Source organism: Phalaenopsis equestris, unplaced genomic scaffold, assembly GCF_001263595.1.
Source record: "Phalaenopsis equestris unplaced genomic scaffold, ASM126359v1 Scaffold000203, whole genome shotgun sequence".
Classification (NCBI taxonomy): domain Eukaryota; kingdom Viridiplantae; phylum Streptophyta; class Magnoliopsida; order Asparagales; family Orchidaceae; genus Phalaenopsis; species Phalaenopsis equestris.
Genome location: NW_018164645.1, coordinates 1,760,030 through 1,774,024, shown reverse-complemented (window position 1 = coordinate 1,774,024; position 13,995 = coordinate 1,760,030). Strand labels below are relative to the sequence as shown.

At 32.5% G+C, this 13,995-nt stretch overlaps 1 protein-coding gene across 3 annotated transcripts in view; it reads right to left on the bottom strand.

The window, feature by feature from the left end:
• Positions 1 to 13,995, bottom strand: part of LOC110022908 (factor of DNA methylation 5-like) — a 36,800-nt gene that overhangs the window by 11,283 nt on the left and 11,522 nt on the right. For all 3 annotated transcript variants that reach the window (XM_020722063.1, XM_020722061.1, XM_020722060.1), the window contains exons 3-6: positions 12,605 to 12,786; positions 1,836 to 1,925; positions 1,478 to 1,762; positions 1,044 to 1,259 (exon numbers count right to left, since the gene is read on the bottom strand). In XM_020722063.1, the coding sequence (XP_020577722.1) occupies positions 1,044 to 1,259; positions 1,478 to 1,762; positions 1,836 to 1,925; positions 12,605 to 12,786 (773 nt within the window). The remainder of the gene's footprint in view (positions 1 to 1,043; positions 1,260 to 1,477; positions 1,763 to 1,835; positions 1,926 to 12,604; positions 12,787 to 13,995) is intronic.

Below are 13,995 nucleotides of genomic sequence, written 5' to 3'. Positions count from 1 at the left end.
GTAGTTTATACCTCTAGATAGCACAAGGCACACGAGAAAAATTACCCCGAGCATGACCTAGAGCTAGTTGTAGTGATTTTTGAGCTAAAATATGAAGACATTATCTTTAGGGCATTTGTTGTGAGTTCTTTCTCGGTTATAAGTGTTTAGCCCTTCACGATCATAAGCGTTTAGAATATATGCCCAGTCAAAAGAAGTTAAATCTAATAAAAAGAAGATAGTTTAAGTTAATGAAGGACTATTATCTACAAATTTAGTATCACCCTGGTAAATCAAACGCGGCCAAAGTTGTTTTGATTAAGAAAAATTTGGTGTATGCAGCTGACTTATCACTCGTGAGTGCCTGTTAACATAAACGATGGAGAAATTTCAACATGAGATGGTACCTTCATAAATTAGCTCAGGTATATATCACATGTACATTTAGCCCACGATAATACTCGAATGAAAGATACAAACATACTACAACTTAGGAAATAAGTTCATAATGGATTGAAACGTGAGTTCACCATTGATCAAATAGGTATATTAAGATTCAAAGATCTAATATGAGTGCGTGCCCAGCTAATTTTAATTATGCATTTTACTATTTAAAGCATCAAATATACATTACAAATGATGGAAGAAAATATTTTTTAAGTTCTACAAATCTTAAAGAAGATTGTATTATAAAATTACAAAAAAAAATTTAATGCAAGCAAAAGCAAAAATTGAAATTTTTGTCATCATTTGATGATCATCAACTGAGTTTATTGTTCTTCAAAACTAGGTAATAAACTAGTAAAAAACAAGATCTTCAGCTTGTAAAGAAAACTTGGGCCCATTCATATTAGGCTCAACGGCTAACAAACCTCATTAAACAAAACTCCAAAATGTTGGAGTTTGGCTTGTCACCCTACACTGAAGGCATGAAACTAAGAAGATAAAATTTATGCTAGGCAAATTACATTAACCAAGAAAGATAGTAGTCCAACACATATGGAGCGCACAATCAAACACCCAGCATAACCATAAAAAATCTTCTAAATAGTGAAAAGACAAACCTCCTCTTTATTGTTAACCATGATAACCTTGAACGGATGCCAGTCTGGGTTCCTCAAATGTTCTTCCCACTCAGAACACAACAACGTAGCTTTAACATCAGCTTCTTCTTTCAAAAACTTTTCGTTGCACAAAGCTTGAAAAACCTTTGCATCGAGTGCACCCATCCTTCTTACTCCAAAGTTAGCATTTCGGGAGTTCATTGTATCTCTCAATCCCTATTTCGGGAGTTCATTGTATCCCTCAATCCCTGTTTTTTTTTTTTTTTTGAAACAGAATGCAAAAATAAATTCAGCGGCATAAGGAGTAGATATTTATATACACATTAGGAAAATATATCATACACAGAGGTGTAGCATACTATATCTACCAAGAATCTAAATCAATGATAGATTAGATGGAATAAAAAAAATAAAAAATACAACAGGTGTCCTGCCTTAATCAATTGCTTCCGAGCATGCTGCAATTCAGTGTTACTCTCAAAATGTTTGGAGGTAAGGCTTGTGTTAAGAGACTCCAGATATTGTTGCTCTTCAATTTTTTCATTCAGCTCAGCTTGCATCTCTTCCATCCTTTTCTTAATTGAGTCTTCTTCACTTTCCATATGCTTCATGACTTCAATTTTACCACTTAGTTGTTCAATTTCCAGTTCAAGCTTTTGTTTTGCAGCTAATTCTTTTTCTAGTTCTAGTATCCTTCTGATAGAATTATCCTTCTCTCTCTGCTCATTTCATTGTTAGTCACTAGAAAATATGTTAAGGAATGTGTGATTCAAAAATTTAATTTATGCAAACCTTTTGTTCTTCAAGAAGCTTTGAGACTCTCTCATCTGCTTCTTTCTGCTTCATGGTTGCTAATTCAAGTGAGTTACTTATCATAGCATTCTGCAAGAACATCAAGCCTGGTCAATAAAAAACATAAGCATTGCCTAAGAAATTTTAATGAGGTGGGGAAAACTATTTGAACTTGACAATAACCAATTGGAAGAACAACAAGAGCAGCATTCCCTGTTGTCAAAGATGCATGATAAAACATGGAAAGGGAAGTTGAAAGTATAAACTAAAATCTAAAGATTTTCCAATTGCAATAGGGCCGCATCAAGTTTGTATAGTTTGCAATGATTTATGTAGATGTTCATAAAACATATTCAAGATGAGGTACTTAGGAGTTTGTTATTACGTGAGATATCTGAACAAGAAGGAAAAAATATATGAGAAAATTTTTAGAAGATAAATAACTTGAGGATTACTGATCAAAAGATTTAGAACACATAAAATTTGGTAGATTTGAACCATCAACTCATCAAGTGATATGAAGTGCTAAGAAATTTAAGTGCATCTGATATATTATATTATAAAGGGGATATAAATATATATATATATATATATACATTCCATTTTTTTATAATACAATAAATGCACTTAAACAAATCATCTTTTTTTTATTACTTGATGAGTTGATATTTCATAAAGATGAAATCTCTAAAGTGAAAATTAATTGATTACAGTGGATGAATATCTCCAAAAATCAATATAGTACGCAACAGCTTGGAGACTCAAGAAAATACTATAAAGCTGTAATTTTACCACATAAGGCGTAAGGATCCAAGCATTATGTAGAGAATAAATTACTAGCAATCAAGTTGAGCTATATAAATAGAACATTGTTAAGATGCATAAGTGATGGAAATAAAACAAGCAGCATGGAAAGGACTACATAGAAAAAGTTGGAGATCGAATATAACAATATAAAATAAATTTTAGGGATTTAAGCATGCAAAATAGAAGCCAAAGTTCTACAAATATTACTCATCAACAACGAAGGGAATAAAAAATAAAAGAAGCAGAACACAAACAGTAGAACTATAACATGTCAACAAATAGTTGCATTAATTTGAATTGACACCACATGCAACACTTAACATAAAGAACAGAAAAATAATAATAAAACCAACCCTAAACAGTTGGGGGATCCCATGATTATGGAATAGTCTAACGAGGGAAGCGTGATCATGGAGATATTAGGCTAACTGAATTACATTTTTAGTATTTTCTTTTCTTCTTCTTGAACCGATTTTTTCCTATTTGCTATTTCTTAGGAGGTTATTTATGTGTATTTTGTTGTTTTGAGACCGCCAGCTTATTTTTGTGTAATTGCGAGAGCGTATTCTTTGATTTATGTTCTAAGTAGTGTTGTATCATATTTCTTTTGCAAGCGGTGTGCATGTATCTTGCTAAGAAATATTTGGTAGAAACTCCTTGTTGCACGTACTTCATTGCACATCTGTTCGGCCTGTTTTACGCCACAATCTGCTATTCAACGGCAGATTTAGCCACCTATCACCTTCCAAACACTGTTGACTGTCTTTATTCTTCTCTTCATTTCATTCCACAACTACCTTCCCACAAAATTCACTTCTTAAACACCTTCTAGAAGCTCAAGAACGGTATCATCTGATATCAGAGCTCGATAAACCGTAAATTTTTACAGATTTGTCTTTCTTGTTCTAAATGAGAAATCCATACAATCTTACCTAATACCCCAACAGAAAAAAGTCCCCACATCATTCACCAAACCCTAACCATAAACCACAATTTCATTTCAACTTAAATATTGATTGAGAAAAAAGACACATGCCGCCAAGGAGAACCCCTCAACAAGAAGTCAGGAGTTCACTATGGAGGACATACAGTAAAAAATCCTCAAAATGTAACAAAATCTTGCCGCCTTTGAGAGAAGACAACCCGAAGAAGTCACTTATAGCCACAACGACGACTCAACAGATTGAGAGGAAGAAGTGAATCCTTTCACCAAGAAAATTCAAGTGACGAAAAACCGATGTTGCATCGATTTGGCACTGAATATCTAGGAGAAGCAAAAATTTTGAAGTAGAAGTGAATTTTCACCGTCACATGCACCTAGATGAGCTCGTTGAGTAACTCATTTAGTAGAAAAAATCTTTGAGTACAATGGTATTCCACTAAAAATAAGGGTAAAATTAGTTATCAATAAGTTAAAAGTGTGTCTCTGTGATGGAAGAACCGGAAGCATTTCCGACAATGGAAAGAAAAAAAAATATCACTAAATATTCTAATAATGAAACGAGAAATGCAATGCAAGTACTTCCAAGCACATTACGTGGAAGTCATGCTTTTCAAAGTTCATTACTTACAACAAAGCAACCTCTATTCAAACTTCATTACTTACAATAGAGCGACCTCTCAATAGAGGAGTACATGACTGAGTTCAAACAACTTATGTGGAGATGTGAGCTAGTGAACCTGAGAAAAATACCATAGCACTATATCTAATGAGTTAAGATTGTTCATTAGCAATTTGATACATTTATAACCCTATTGGACATTACATGATGTCTAGACCTTAGCCCTAAAGGTAGAGGGACAACACATTAGCAGGGTTCAACCAGTAATCACTCTCAAATTCGTCCCAGCCAGAAAGTGTGTTCAGTGCCACGAATTTGAGCACATTGTATCAGATGACCCAAATAGGAAAATGGAACTCATTTGCGAAGCATGGAGCATAAAAACATGGACATTGACGAGAGAATGAGGATGTTAGAGAAGAGTACCAACTTCCAACAGATGATGGAAATATGCTACTGATTCAACGGGTCCTTTAAGCCTATGAGATAAGCGCCACCAGGATTAGTGTTTGTTGTCCAAGACAAAAATTAGTATAAGAAGTCGATATCACACACATGACCACCACAGCTAAATGGATTTTAGGAATGTCTAGCCTACACCTACCTCCTAAGTTGACACTACTTAGGGAGGTCCAACATATAATCACTTCGAATAGAAATGACAAATGTTTGAGTCATTTTGAAACTCTATAGAATAAATTGAATATTAAATTTCAGTTCAAATTGAATATTAAATTTCAGTTCAGTTCAGCAATGTTATCCCATATGTATGACCGGATAGAAGAGGTGAGATGCTACTTTGAAAATCTCGACAAGTGTTTTGTCGAAAAGAACATCCAATAATGAGATCTAGGCCCTTTCAGAAAAAAATAAGAAGTTTTTCCTATCCGGAGAGAAGGATGTGGGTGTTGAACATAAAAACTGAATAAAAAAATAATTAATTAAAATAAGCTATAACTGCTCCTGTGAGACTCAAAGACGTCACATTTGATAATTGTTCCTGCTTCCCCTTTTGGTCATAACTCACAAAACAGAGCCACATATATCATTCATTCGTCTCGCAAACTGTATGGATGAAGCCCCTACAATATCTTCTCCCAGGCATTAAAACGATTAATATTCGGCCTAGTTTCTGCTTTCACACACGAAACAACAATAAAAAACACTCGCTCGTCTCCATTTTAGCGTTTTTTTCCTCTCTACACTTGCTCACAACTAGAGCTAGCGGCAAAAAAGAATGATGGGATTACTACATACAGACACATTCGAAACTACTATCTTTCTCTCTTTCTACTCCATCTACCTCATGATGCAATCATAACTGTTGCTAGCGGAGAAACAACGATAGGATCACAACATAAAAAGACCTCCAAAACTCTCATCTCCCTTCCTCCATCTCGCAAGCTACACACAACCCTTCTTGCCTCCCTTTCTCCTTTTGACCAACACTTGAACGATACATACAAGCAACACTTGGATCGTGACATGCTGAAACCTCCAAAACTCCCATCTTCTCGCCATCCATTCAATCTAGTTCGCAAACCAAGACACACGAGTCTCATCTCCACAATGTCGCACAAGATCTAATTCATCTCGCGCTCTCTCTCTCTCTCCAATTCTCAGTAACCGAGAGAAAAAAAAGAAAATGAGAAGATAAATATTGTGTGACAAATCGTCATCCCGTTTCACCATCCCACAAATAAAGTTATAAATACAGGAAAATTGTGCTAACATTATTTTCATGCAGGCTATTTGAAGGCCTACATGCATCTCGTACACCAACAGGTTTGAAGACCATTTCCCAGGCCGCAACATCTCATGACACTGATCACACGTCTTATAGATAACTAGGCAAGCCAAACACCCTGATGTTGCCCCCTTAGTGGGGACAACGTCGGTAGGCTGTCAAAATCTTTGGTGATCTTGAACTCGTAAATAACTTAAAATGTGAAATTTTTGAACTTATAAAATTATTTAAAATTGAATTATTTCGGACTATTTGGACCTTTAAAAATGACTTAAAATTTGGACTATTAGATATCATGATAAAATAACTAAAAAAGTAAATTGAAAGATAAATATTTGAAATAAAATACACATTATTTCCAGTAAAATATAATGATGAAAGTTGAAAACAAATTTGATTAACTATGTGATTCAACAACTCATTCAAAAGTTAGAAAAAAAAATTAATTGAGCCCTTTTAAAAAGCTAACTTATCAAAGGCCAAATGTCTGAATATTAAATATTAAATAAATTTGCCACCAAATCCGCAAACATATAGAATTTTAAAAGATTCTTGGATATATATATATATACACATATATTCCAATGATATTTTCGGAATACATATATTCCAATGATATTTTCGGAATCAAACATTGTCACCGAATCTACAACTTCAATTCAAAGCAGACATATGGCAAAATTTTTAAAGCTCAAAATGAAACTTTATATGCAATTCAACATTTTAATATTCACATGAACTTTCAAGAGGTTTCGGCAATTTGATGATTTACAAAGTCTTTAGACTTGAATATAAGCACCTTAAGATTTGTCCAAATGCTTCATGATTCATATGTGCATGCATATAAACAATGAAATATTTATGTGATTAGTATAGATTTAGATGATTATAAGTCAAACACTTACAATTTGAAGTTTTTTCAAAAATTTCAATGCATTGCCTTGAAAGAATTACAAATCATCTTATATGCATGTAAAGACTCATGTGCATAGCATGAATACAATGAAATATATATGCACAACTTCAAAATCAAACGCCGACATGTGCTTCGGTTAAAGTTCAAACTGCTTCAACGAATAGTCTGAGAATGTTACACGGGCTTCATTTAAAATCTCCACGAAATTGACTAAATGTCTAAACTTAAAATGATTTAAAATTGATACACAGGTGCAAATGAGATTTTCATTAAAATTGATCTCATTTTCTTAAAAATGTGCAAATTTCCTTGTTAAAAAATCTACATTTGCATAAACTTATAAAATCTTTATTTTGAAATCAAATTTAAGACAATTAAAGTATGTAAGCTTTAAATTGGGTCAAATTGTTTATAAGGCATAATTATTAGTCCCATTCAACTAGTATGTTCTTTCTCTCTCTTAAGAACTCGAGTTGATGAGTCTAATACCTTCAATAATGTCTCATTAATAAATATGAAATATTTATAAGTCCAAATCAACTAGTGTCGCACCCCAATCCAGGACTTTAAATTAATCAAGACATGAGCAGACAATCAGACAGCGAAATTTAAATTTTTTTACATTCACATTTTATTTTTATATGCTATCACTAACAATTTACAATTCAAATAAATTGAAAAAATGCTGAAAAATAAATTAATAGACCGATTAAGAATTGACCTTTTAGGTTGCTGATCTCACATTCTAAACACATTATATGCTTTAAATTCATCTTCTATTAAAAATTTAAACCTGAAAAGCATTAAAATAAATAAAAAATTATCTAAGATAACCTAATGGAATAATCACATTTCTAAACTATATCAACCCAAGGAAAAGAAAGCAATATTTATGTTAGTCTTTCATATTTCATTATAGAAAATAATATAATAATTTAATGAATGTATTCATGAAATTTAATTAATTGAAATAATCTAAAATTCTATATGCATTAACTTTTACTTTACTTTTCAAGAAGCAATTTTTTAATTCTTAAAATATTTCATACTCATAACTTTCACATCAGTCTATACCGTCAAATATAATCTAAAAACTTCTGACTGATATTATTTTATCCACACAACCGTTCGCGATCTAAATTATATGATTTTCTGAGGTAGACAGGTGTCTACTCACTCCAAACCTATATTATCTCAACGACACAACGATTCATGATCCCAATTACATGATTGGCTGATGTGACGGGGTGTCTAATCACTCCTGACTAATACTCAATGACAGAGTTGATAATGTTCAAATTCAATTATATATTATTCTTAAGCCTTATCATTTTCAAGTAAGATATAAAGTCTAAAAGGTTCAAATCAAACAATCAAACCCCATATAATAGTTGTGTTGACTGAAAATCTCAACCGAAGGAGATAAATTTTAAATCAATTTTCAAATAAAACTTTTAAAATAACAAATTAAAACATTAAAATTAAAATCAATCACCTAAGGGTTTCAAACAAAGAAATCAATATATTAAAGTCAAAAACAATCACTTAAAAAATTAAATCAAACTCCATCCAACATCCACAGCAATTTGCCAAGGATAACAATTTTTTTATTGACCTCAACGCACGAAGAGTGAACGTCACATCAAGCGTTTCACTATATTCATACTCAAAATAATCTCACCTAAGTAAGAACGTGACCCGAGTCATCTATCCGCATAATTTAGCATAACTCTAAGTAATGATGATGACCAGAGCCCTCTTACTGAATGATTTGTCAATAAAAGACATTGTATTACGGTCATGGTCGTAACTCGTTTTTTCCCCAACTGTTATCTACCCTTTAAGTTGTGAATCATAAAATATATTTGATTAATAAATTGTCAGCTAAGATTAACTTAAATTTATCCCATTAGACAAACATCCATCCCGGGTTTAGAAAGGTACCTTTGAAACTCATGATTGTTAATAAGAATCTTTAAGTCGGGTTGGGTCAATTATCTCCTCTAATTAAATATATCAGAGATCACGATGGCCCGAGACAACAACATCATTGGATCTTGATTAAGTTCATTATCATTTCCCCCAACATCCGCTTTAAACTCAAACTGAAAATTTATAACTAAAATTCAAGTTTGTTGCCACTATACATTGAATATTTAATGCCTAATGACTAGCCTTAATCGAAAGTGCTCTCCTGTTATAGGGACGAGTAGTTAACTATAGGAGTTTGCACCTATGAAAAACCTTGAATCCCAGATCAAAAAAACTTCGCAAAATGAGGGCAAAATCTTTGGGTTGTCTATCTACAATCTAATACGTCTTCCGAAAATTTAACCCAAAATACAAAAACACAAAGCACTCTCAACAACGAGAGTCTCGGGCATGAATTTTTGGAGCTTACAAATTTTTGACAAGTCGACTGGGGAAGATTTCCCTTTTTATCCTTGGCTAGTAATAATTAATATAATAACAACTATAAAATGAATGATAAAAAGAAAAATAAAAAGCTAAAATTGATTTCATGTATTAAAATTACTTAAAAAGTTGTAAATTATGTCTAATGAGCATTAAGGCATGACTCTTAGATTTTAATCTAAGGGTGCCATTTAAAGGTCCCAACAGAAGAAAAAATATGTATGGTGAGCTTCATGGCATAACCCTTCAATTTAAATCTGTGGTCAAAATGTTCCAACAAAAAGATAAACTTGGTTTGGTAAATATGGGTGAATGAATCTTAGATAAAAATCTAAGAATATACAATTGAAAGATCCCAATAGAAAAATAAACTATTTCTGGTAAGTACTGGGGCAAGGCCTGTGAACTTCAAAGCAAAAATCTGCCATACAAAAATCTTAACATAAAAATAAATTTCGTTTGATGAGCATCGATGTATGTCCCGTGGATCTCAATCCGGGAATCTTTTGCTGTAAGTTCCCAATAAAAAAAATTTTTAGTGAACAATAGCACATAATTTGTGGATTTCAATTGAGAAATTTGTAGTTGATAGGTCTCAATAGAAAAATAAACTGTTTGCTAAGCATCGAGGTATTACCTTGGATCTTAACCCAAAAAAATCTACTACTAAAAGGATCCAACATATAGAGAAATTTTGACTGGTGAGTATTGGGGTGTGATATTTGAGTTTTAAGTGTAAATTTCCACTAGTTAAAGGTTCTAATAGAAAGGCCGGAATATCATTGAAAAAAAATCTATTGAGATTGAATTTTAGAAGATATTGCAACTAGTATTTATCACGGTAGTTGATACGCTAAAGAATCCTTTTGTTATCTAAAGATAAGAATACTCTCTCATAGGAATCCCACCATTCAAAACCACTATCCAGCTCAATGGTGTATAGATTTTCGTCGTTGATGCTATGGTCACTAAAGGAAACTATTTAGAAGACAAAGGAGAATGAAAAAAATATTGGATTTAGGGCTCTACAAGTATTGCCTGAGTAACTAATTGTTCAATAAGCTATATTATTAGAAGTGCGCATTCATATTCATACCCACAATCAATTAAAAAGTCTAAATGAATTAAAAGTACTAACTCTACCGGTGAGTAAGCAATCTTTACGGTTCACCAACATTAAACCCTAATTAATAAAAAGAAACATTCTGAATTACCAGCTAGAGTCCACATGGTTTAGAAAGTTAATAAAAAAATGACTTAATGAAGAGAAAGGTAAAAATCTTATGGTTATTGGGACCAATGAAGCTCCAATCAAGAAACTGTTATCTTCGATCCATTATGGTTATAGCCAAAAACCCAAACTCAAGTAGGCGTTACACGGTGAATATCAGAACATGACATTAGATTGCATGTCTAGGAATCTTTCACTAAAAAGCCCCATTAGGAGGGAAAACAGAGCTCAAGACCAGACTCCCGTGATAAAAATTTTCGAAGAAAGAAAAAGATGCGACATCTGATTAGTACTCCCAAAGATCTGTAATTAATAAAATTCATTAAGAGTGTGTGTTCATATGAAGAAAGTTTCAATTGATGAATCTAGAAAATTTGTTCAGCTATCTTATCACTAGTTAGATTCAACTCGTAGGTGGAAGGGTTATCAAATTCACATTAGTAAATATAATTTTGGTCGCTCCTCACTCCTCAATACATCAAGAGTAACAAGAAAAAAAGAAAAAACTTCAACCCCACTTTGAGGATATCTTTAACCCCCGTGGGTGAGAATGTCATCGAATTCAACCTGAAAGACGAAAACTTCAGAAGTTTATCAAATCCAAAAAAAAATCAACTTTGATGATTTCTAATACTTTGTCACAACTTAACTCTAAACATTCTGAAAGAAAAACTTAATCATGGTGCTAAGAAAACCAATCATTCTCCAGCAAAGAATAGATGTGAGCAGTTGATATCATCAACCAGTGATCGATGTTTGAAGGAATATCACACATACCAGCCTAATCAAAACTATTCTCAAAATTTTCTCAAGAAAAAGAATAGTATATGCTCTATTCCCGTATGAGTATAACATTTCATAGAAAATTCTTTTATAAATACATTTCCAAGTTATCACAAATACTTCCCCTACAATACAGGATATTTTTTAGCTTATTTGGGTTGACATCGAGCTTTAGGCTGAGATCTCAAAATATATTTTATATTTTATTATTTGGGTTAACTTTGTATCTAAAACAAGTTCCCCAATTTAACATTCAATATATCGATGTCAAAACTATACTCAATCAATTGAGCAAAAAGGAATCTATCTACATGCCAAATACAAAAAAAAGAGTTTTAAAAGTCGAATGTTGATCTCTCAAACTTGTCACAATTCTAGAAGTCAAATGAGAGAATTTTCGGAATACCAAAACATAGCTCTCTCAACAACAAGAGTCCGAGGCAAGAATTTTCTGAGCCCATAGTGGGAGCATCTGAACTGTGGGATGTCACGATCCCGATAGCGAGGAAAACCGTGATACTACGAAATTCAGGGTATCGCCAGATTTTGAGAATCCAGAGAAGGAAGTAAGAACATGTGAGAGAGGGTCTGCCATTTTTAGTATATTTTTTTTCTTTTGATTTTTTCATTTTTTTATTATTTCAAATTAGGTTTAATTTTTTAGAAGGGTAATTATATGTGTATTTTGTTATTTTAAAATAGCTTGCATGTTTTTTTTTTGTGTAATTGCAAAGTTATGTTATATGATTTCTATTCAAATGAGTGTTGTATCATCTTCCTTATTCAAGTGGTATGCCTCTATCTTGCTCGAGAAAAGATGGTGGAACCACCTCGCCACCCGTACTTCGCTGTACTTCTGTTTGACCGCTGTTTTCATCCGGACAGCGGCTGAACATCACCAATCTGCTGTCCAACAGCAGATTCCACCACCTATGTCCTTCTAAAATCCGTTTGACTGCCCCTATTCTCCTTCTCATTCCATTCCACAACTACCTTCCAATAAAATCCATTTCCAATCTAGAACGGTATCATATAAACATTACAATTCTGATGATGATGGATTGATTTATATTCATTCCTTCAAATTATGTTAAGACTCGATAGAGGTACCAAGGTTAAAGTGCATCTTTTGAATGCTTACAAGAAAAACAATTTAGTCATCAGCCAAGGATTCCAATCATGCTTGATTGAAGTTGAAACATGTTCAACATAGCCCAGGATGATTCATTAATCAATCAGAACAAAATTACTCAGTAGGATTAGCAATCGATGAAAGAAATGTTAGCCAATGCAAAACAATGGAAATACCTTTGTTTTCTCATCCTCTAATTTCTTTCTCTCCACATCGGTCAAAGCAACCAAATTATTAAGTTCTTCAAACCTGAAACTAAGCTCTTTTCTCTTTAAGTCGAGCTTTTCTCTTAGTTTCTCATTCTCGTTGATGATATTCACTGAATGACTGTGAGCATGATGCAGCATTTCCTTCAAATCTGCATAGCAAATAAATAATAAAAAAAAAGTTTGAGATTTGTCTAGGAAGTTACAAACATAAAAGTAAGATCTTCCATAATATGGTCTTAAACATTAAAAATTCAAAATTCACCTTTCAAACAGCATATCAAGTCAGCAAAACCATCACTAAAAGATGTCTCGATGCTGCTATTATTTCTACAAAAAACTAAACATAACACTTTCATTGAGTTGTTTTGCAAAAAAATCTGTGAGTATCTATCATTTAATTTTTATAATGTATCTTCTTTGCTGAGAATCCTTAGATTAGGAATTGATCTCTACTCAAGCCAAAAATTTAAAGCTATAAGATTTGATTGAATTTGTGCTTGACCTAAAACATTAAAAATTTTGCAACTAATGAAGCAAGCTTGGAAGAGCATAGTGCATTTGGTTATATCAAATTCATTTTGCACAAATCCAAATCGGCAAATTTAAGATGGAGGCTTTATTGATGGCTATCATCTGTAGTCCAATTTCACGCTCTCTAGTTGCTGCAAGCTTTTGAAAGAATGCATCAAGTTCAAACAACAATAATAAATCAATCTTAACTAGATCACGTTATAAGTGAAAATATTTTCATCCATACTATAGTTAAAATGGTACAATTTTTGACAGAAATATATATATATATAAATATATAAGAACCGGAGGATCCTTGACAGCAATCATAGATTATTTCGTCTAAATAGATCTTATAGACTTATGATAGATTGTTATCTAAAAGGACAAATTCAAGTCAATTCTAGCTAATAGAGAGTTTTGTGTCATATCAAGTATACTCTATGATTCATAACTCAAAGAGTATGAAACCATTTGGGAACATACCGACTAGAGTCATAGCCTTAATAGAGAAAAGGCATCTGGTCAAATCAACTGGTCATCTGGCTTGATTTGTTACCACTATTTTATGAAGCTCATCGGTCAAACCATGAAAACAAAAGGTATGAGCCAAAATATTACTATATGAAATGTTAATTTTGTTATATTATGCTCTTTCAGGCCAAACACTAACTATATAACATTTAATCCACTTTTTACTAATCATAATTCTTCAAAGCAATTTTATTTATCTATTTTCTTGTAACATTTCTATCATTTGTTGAACAAGAAAAAAATTCCTAAGAGCTAAATGATTAACACCGTCTCTTGGATATAATCCCTTTTTTAAAAAAATTGGCAAACTTAAC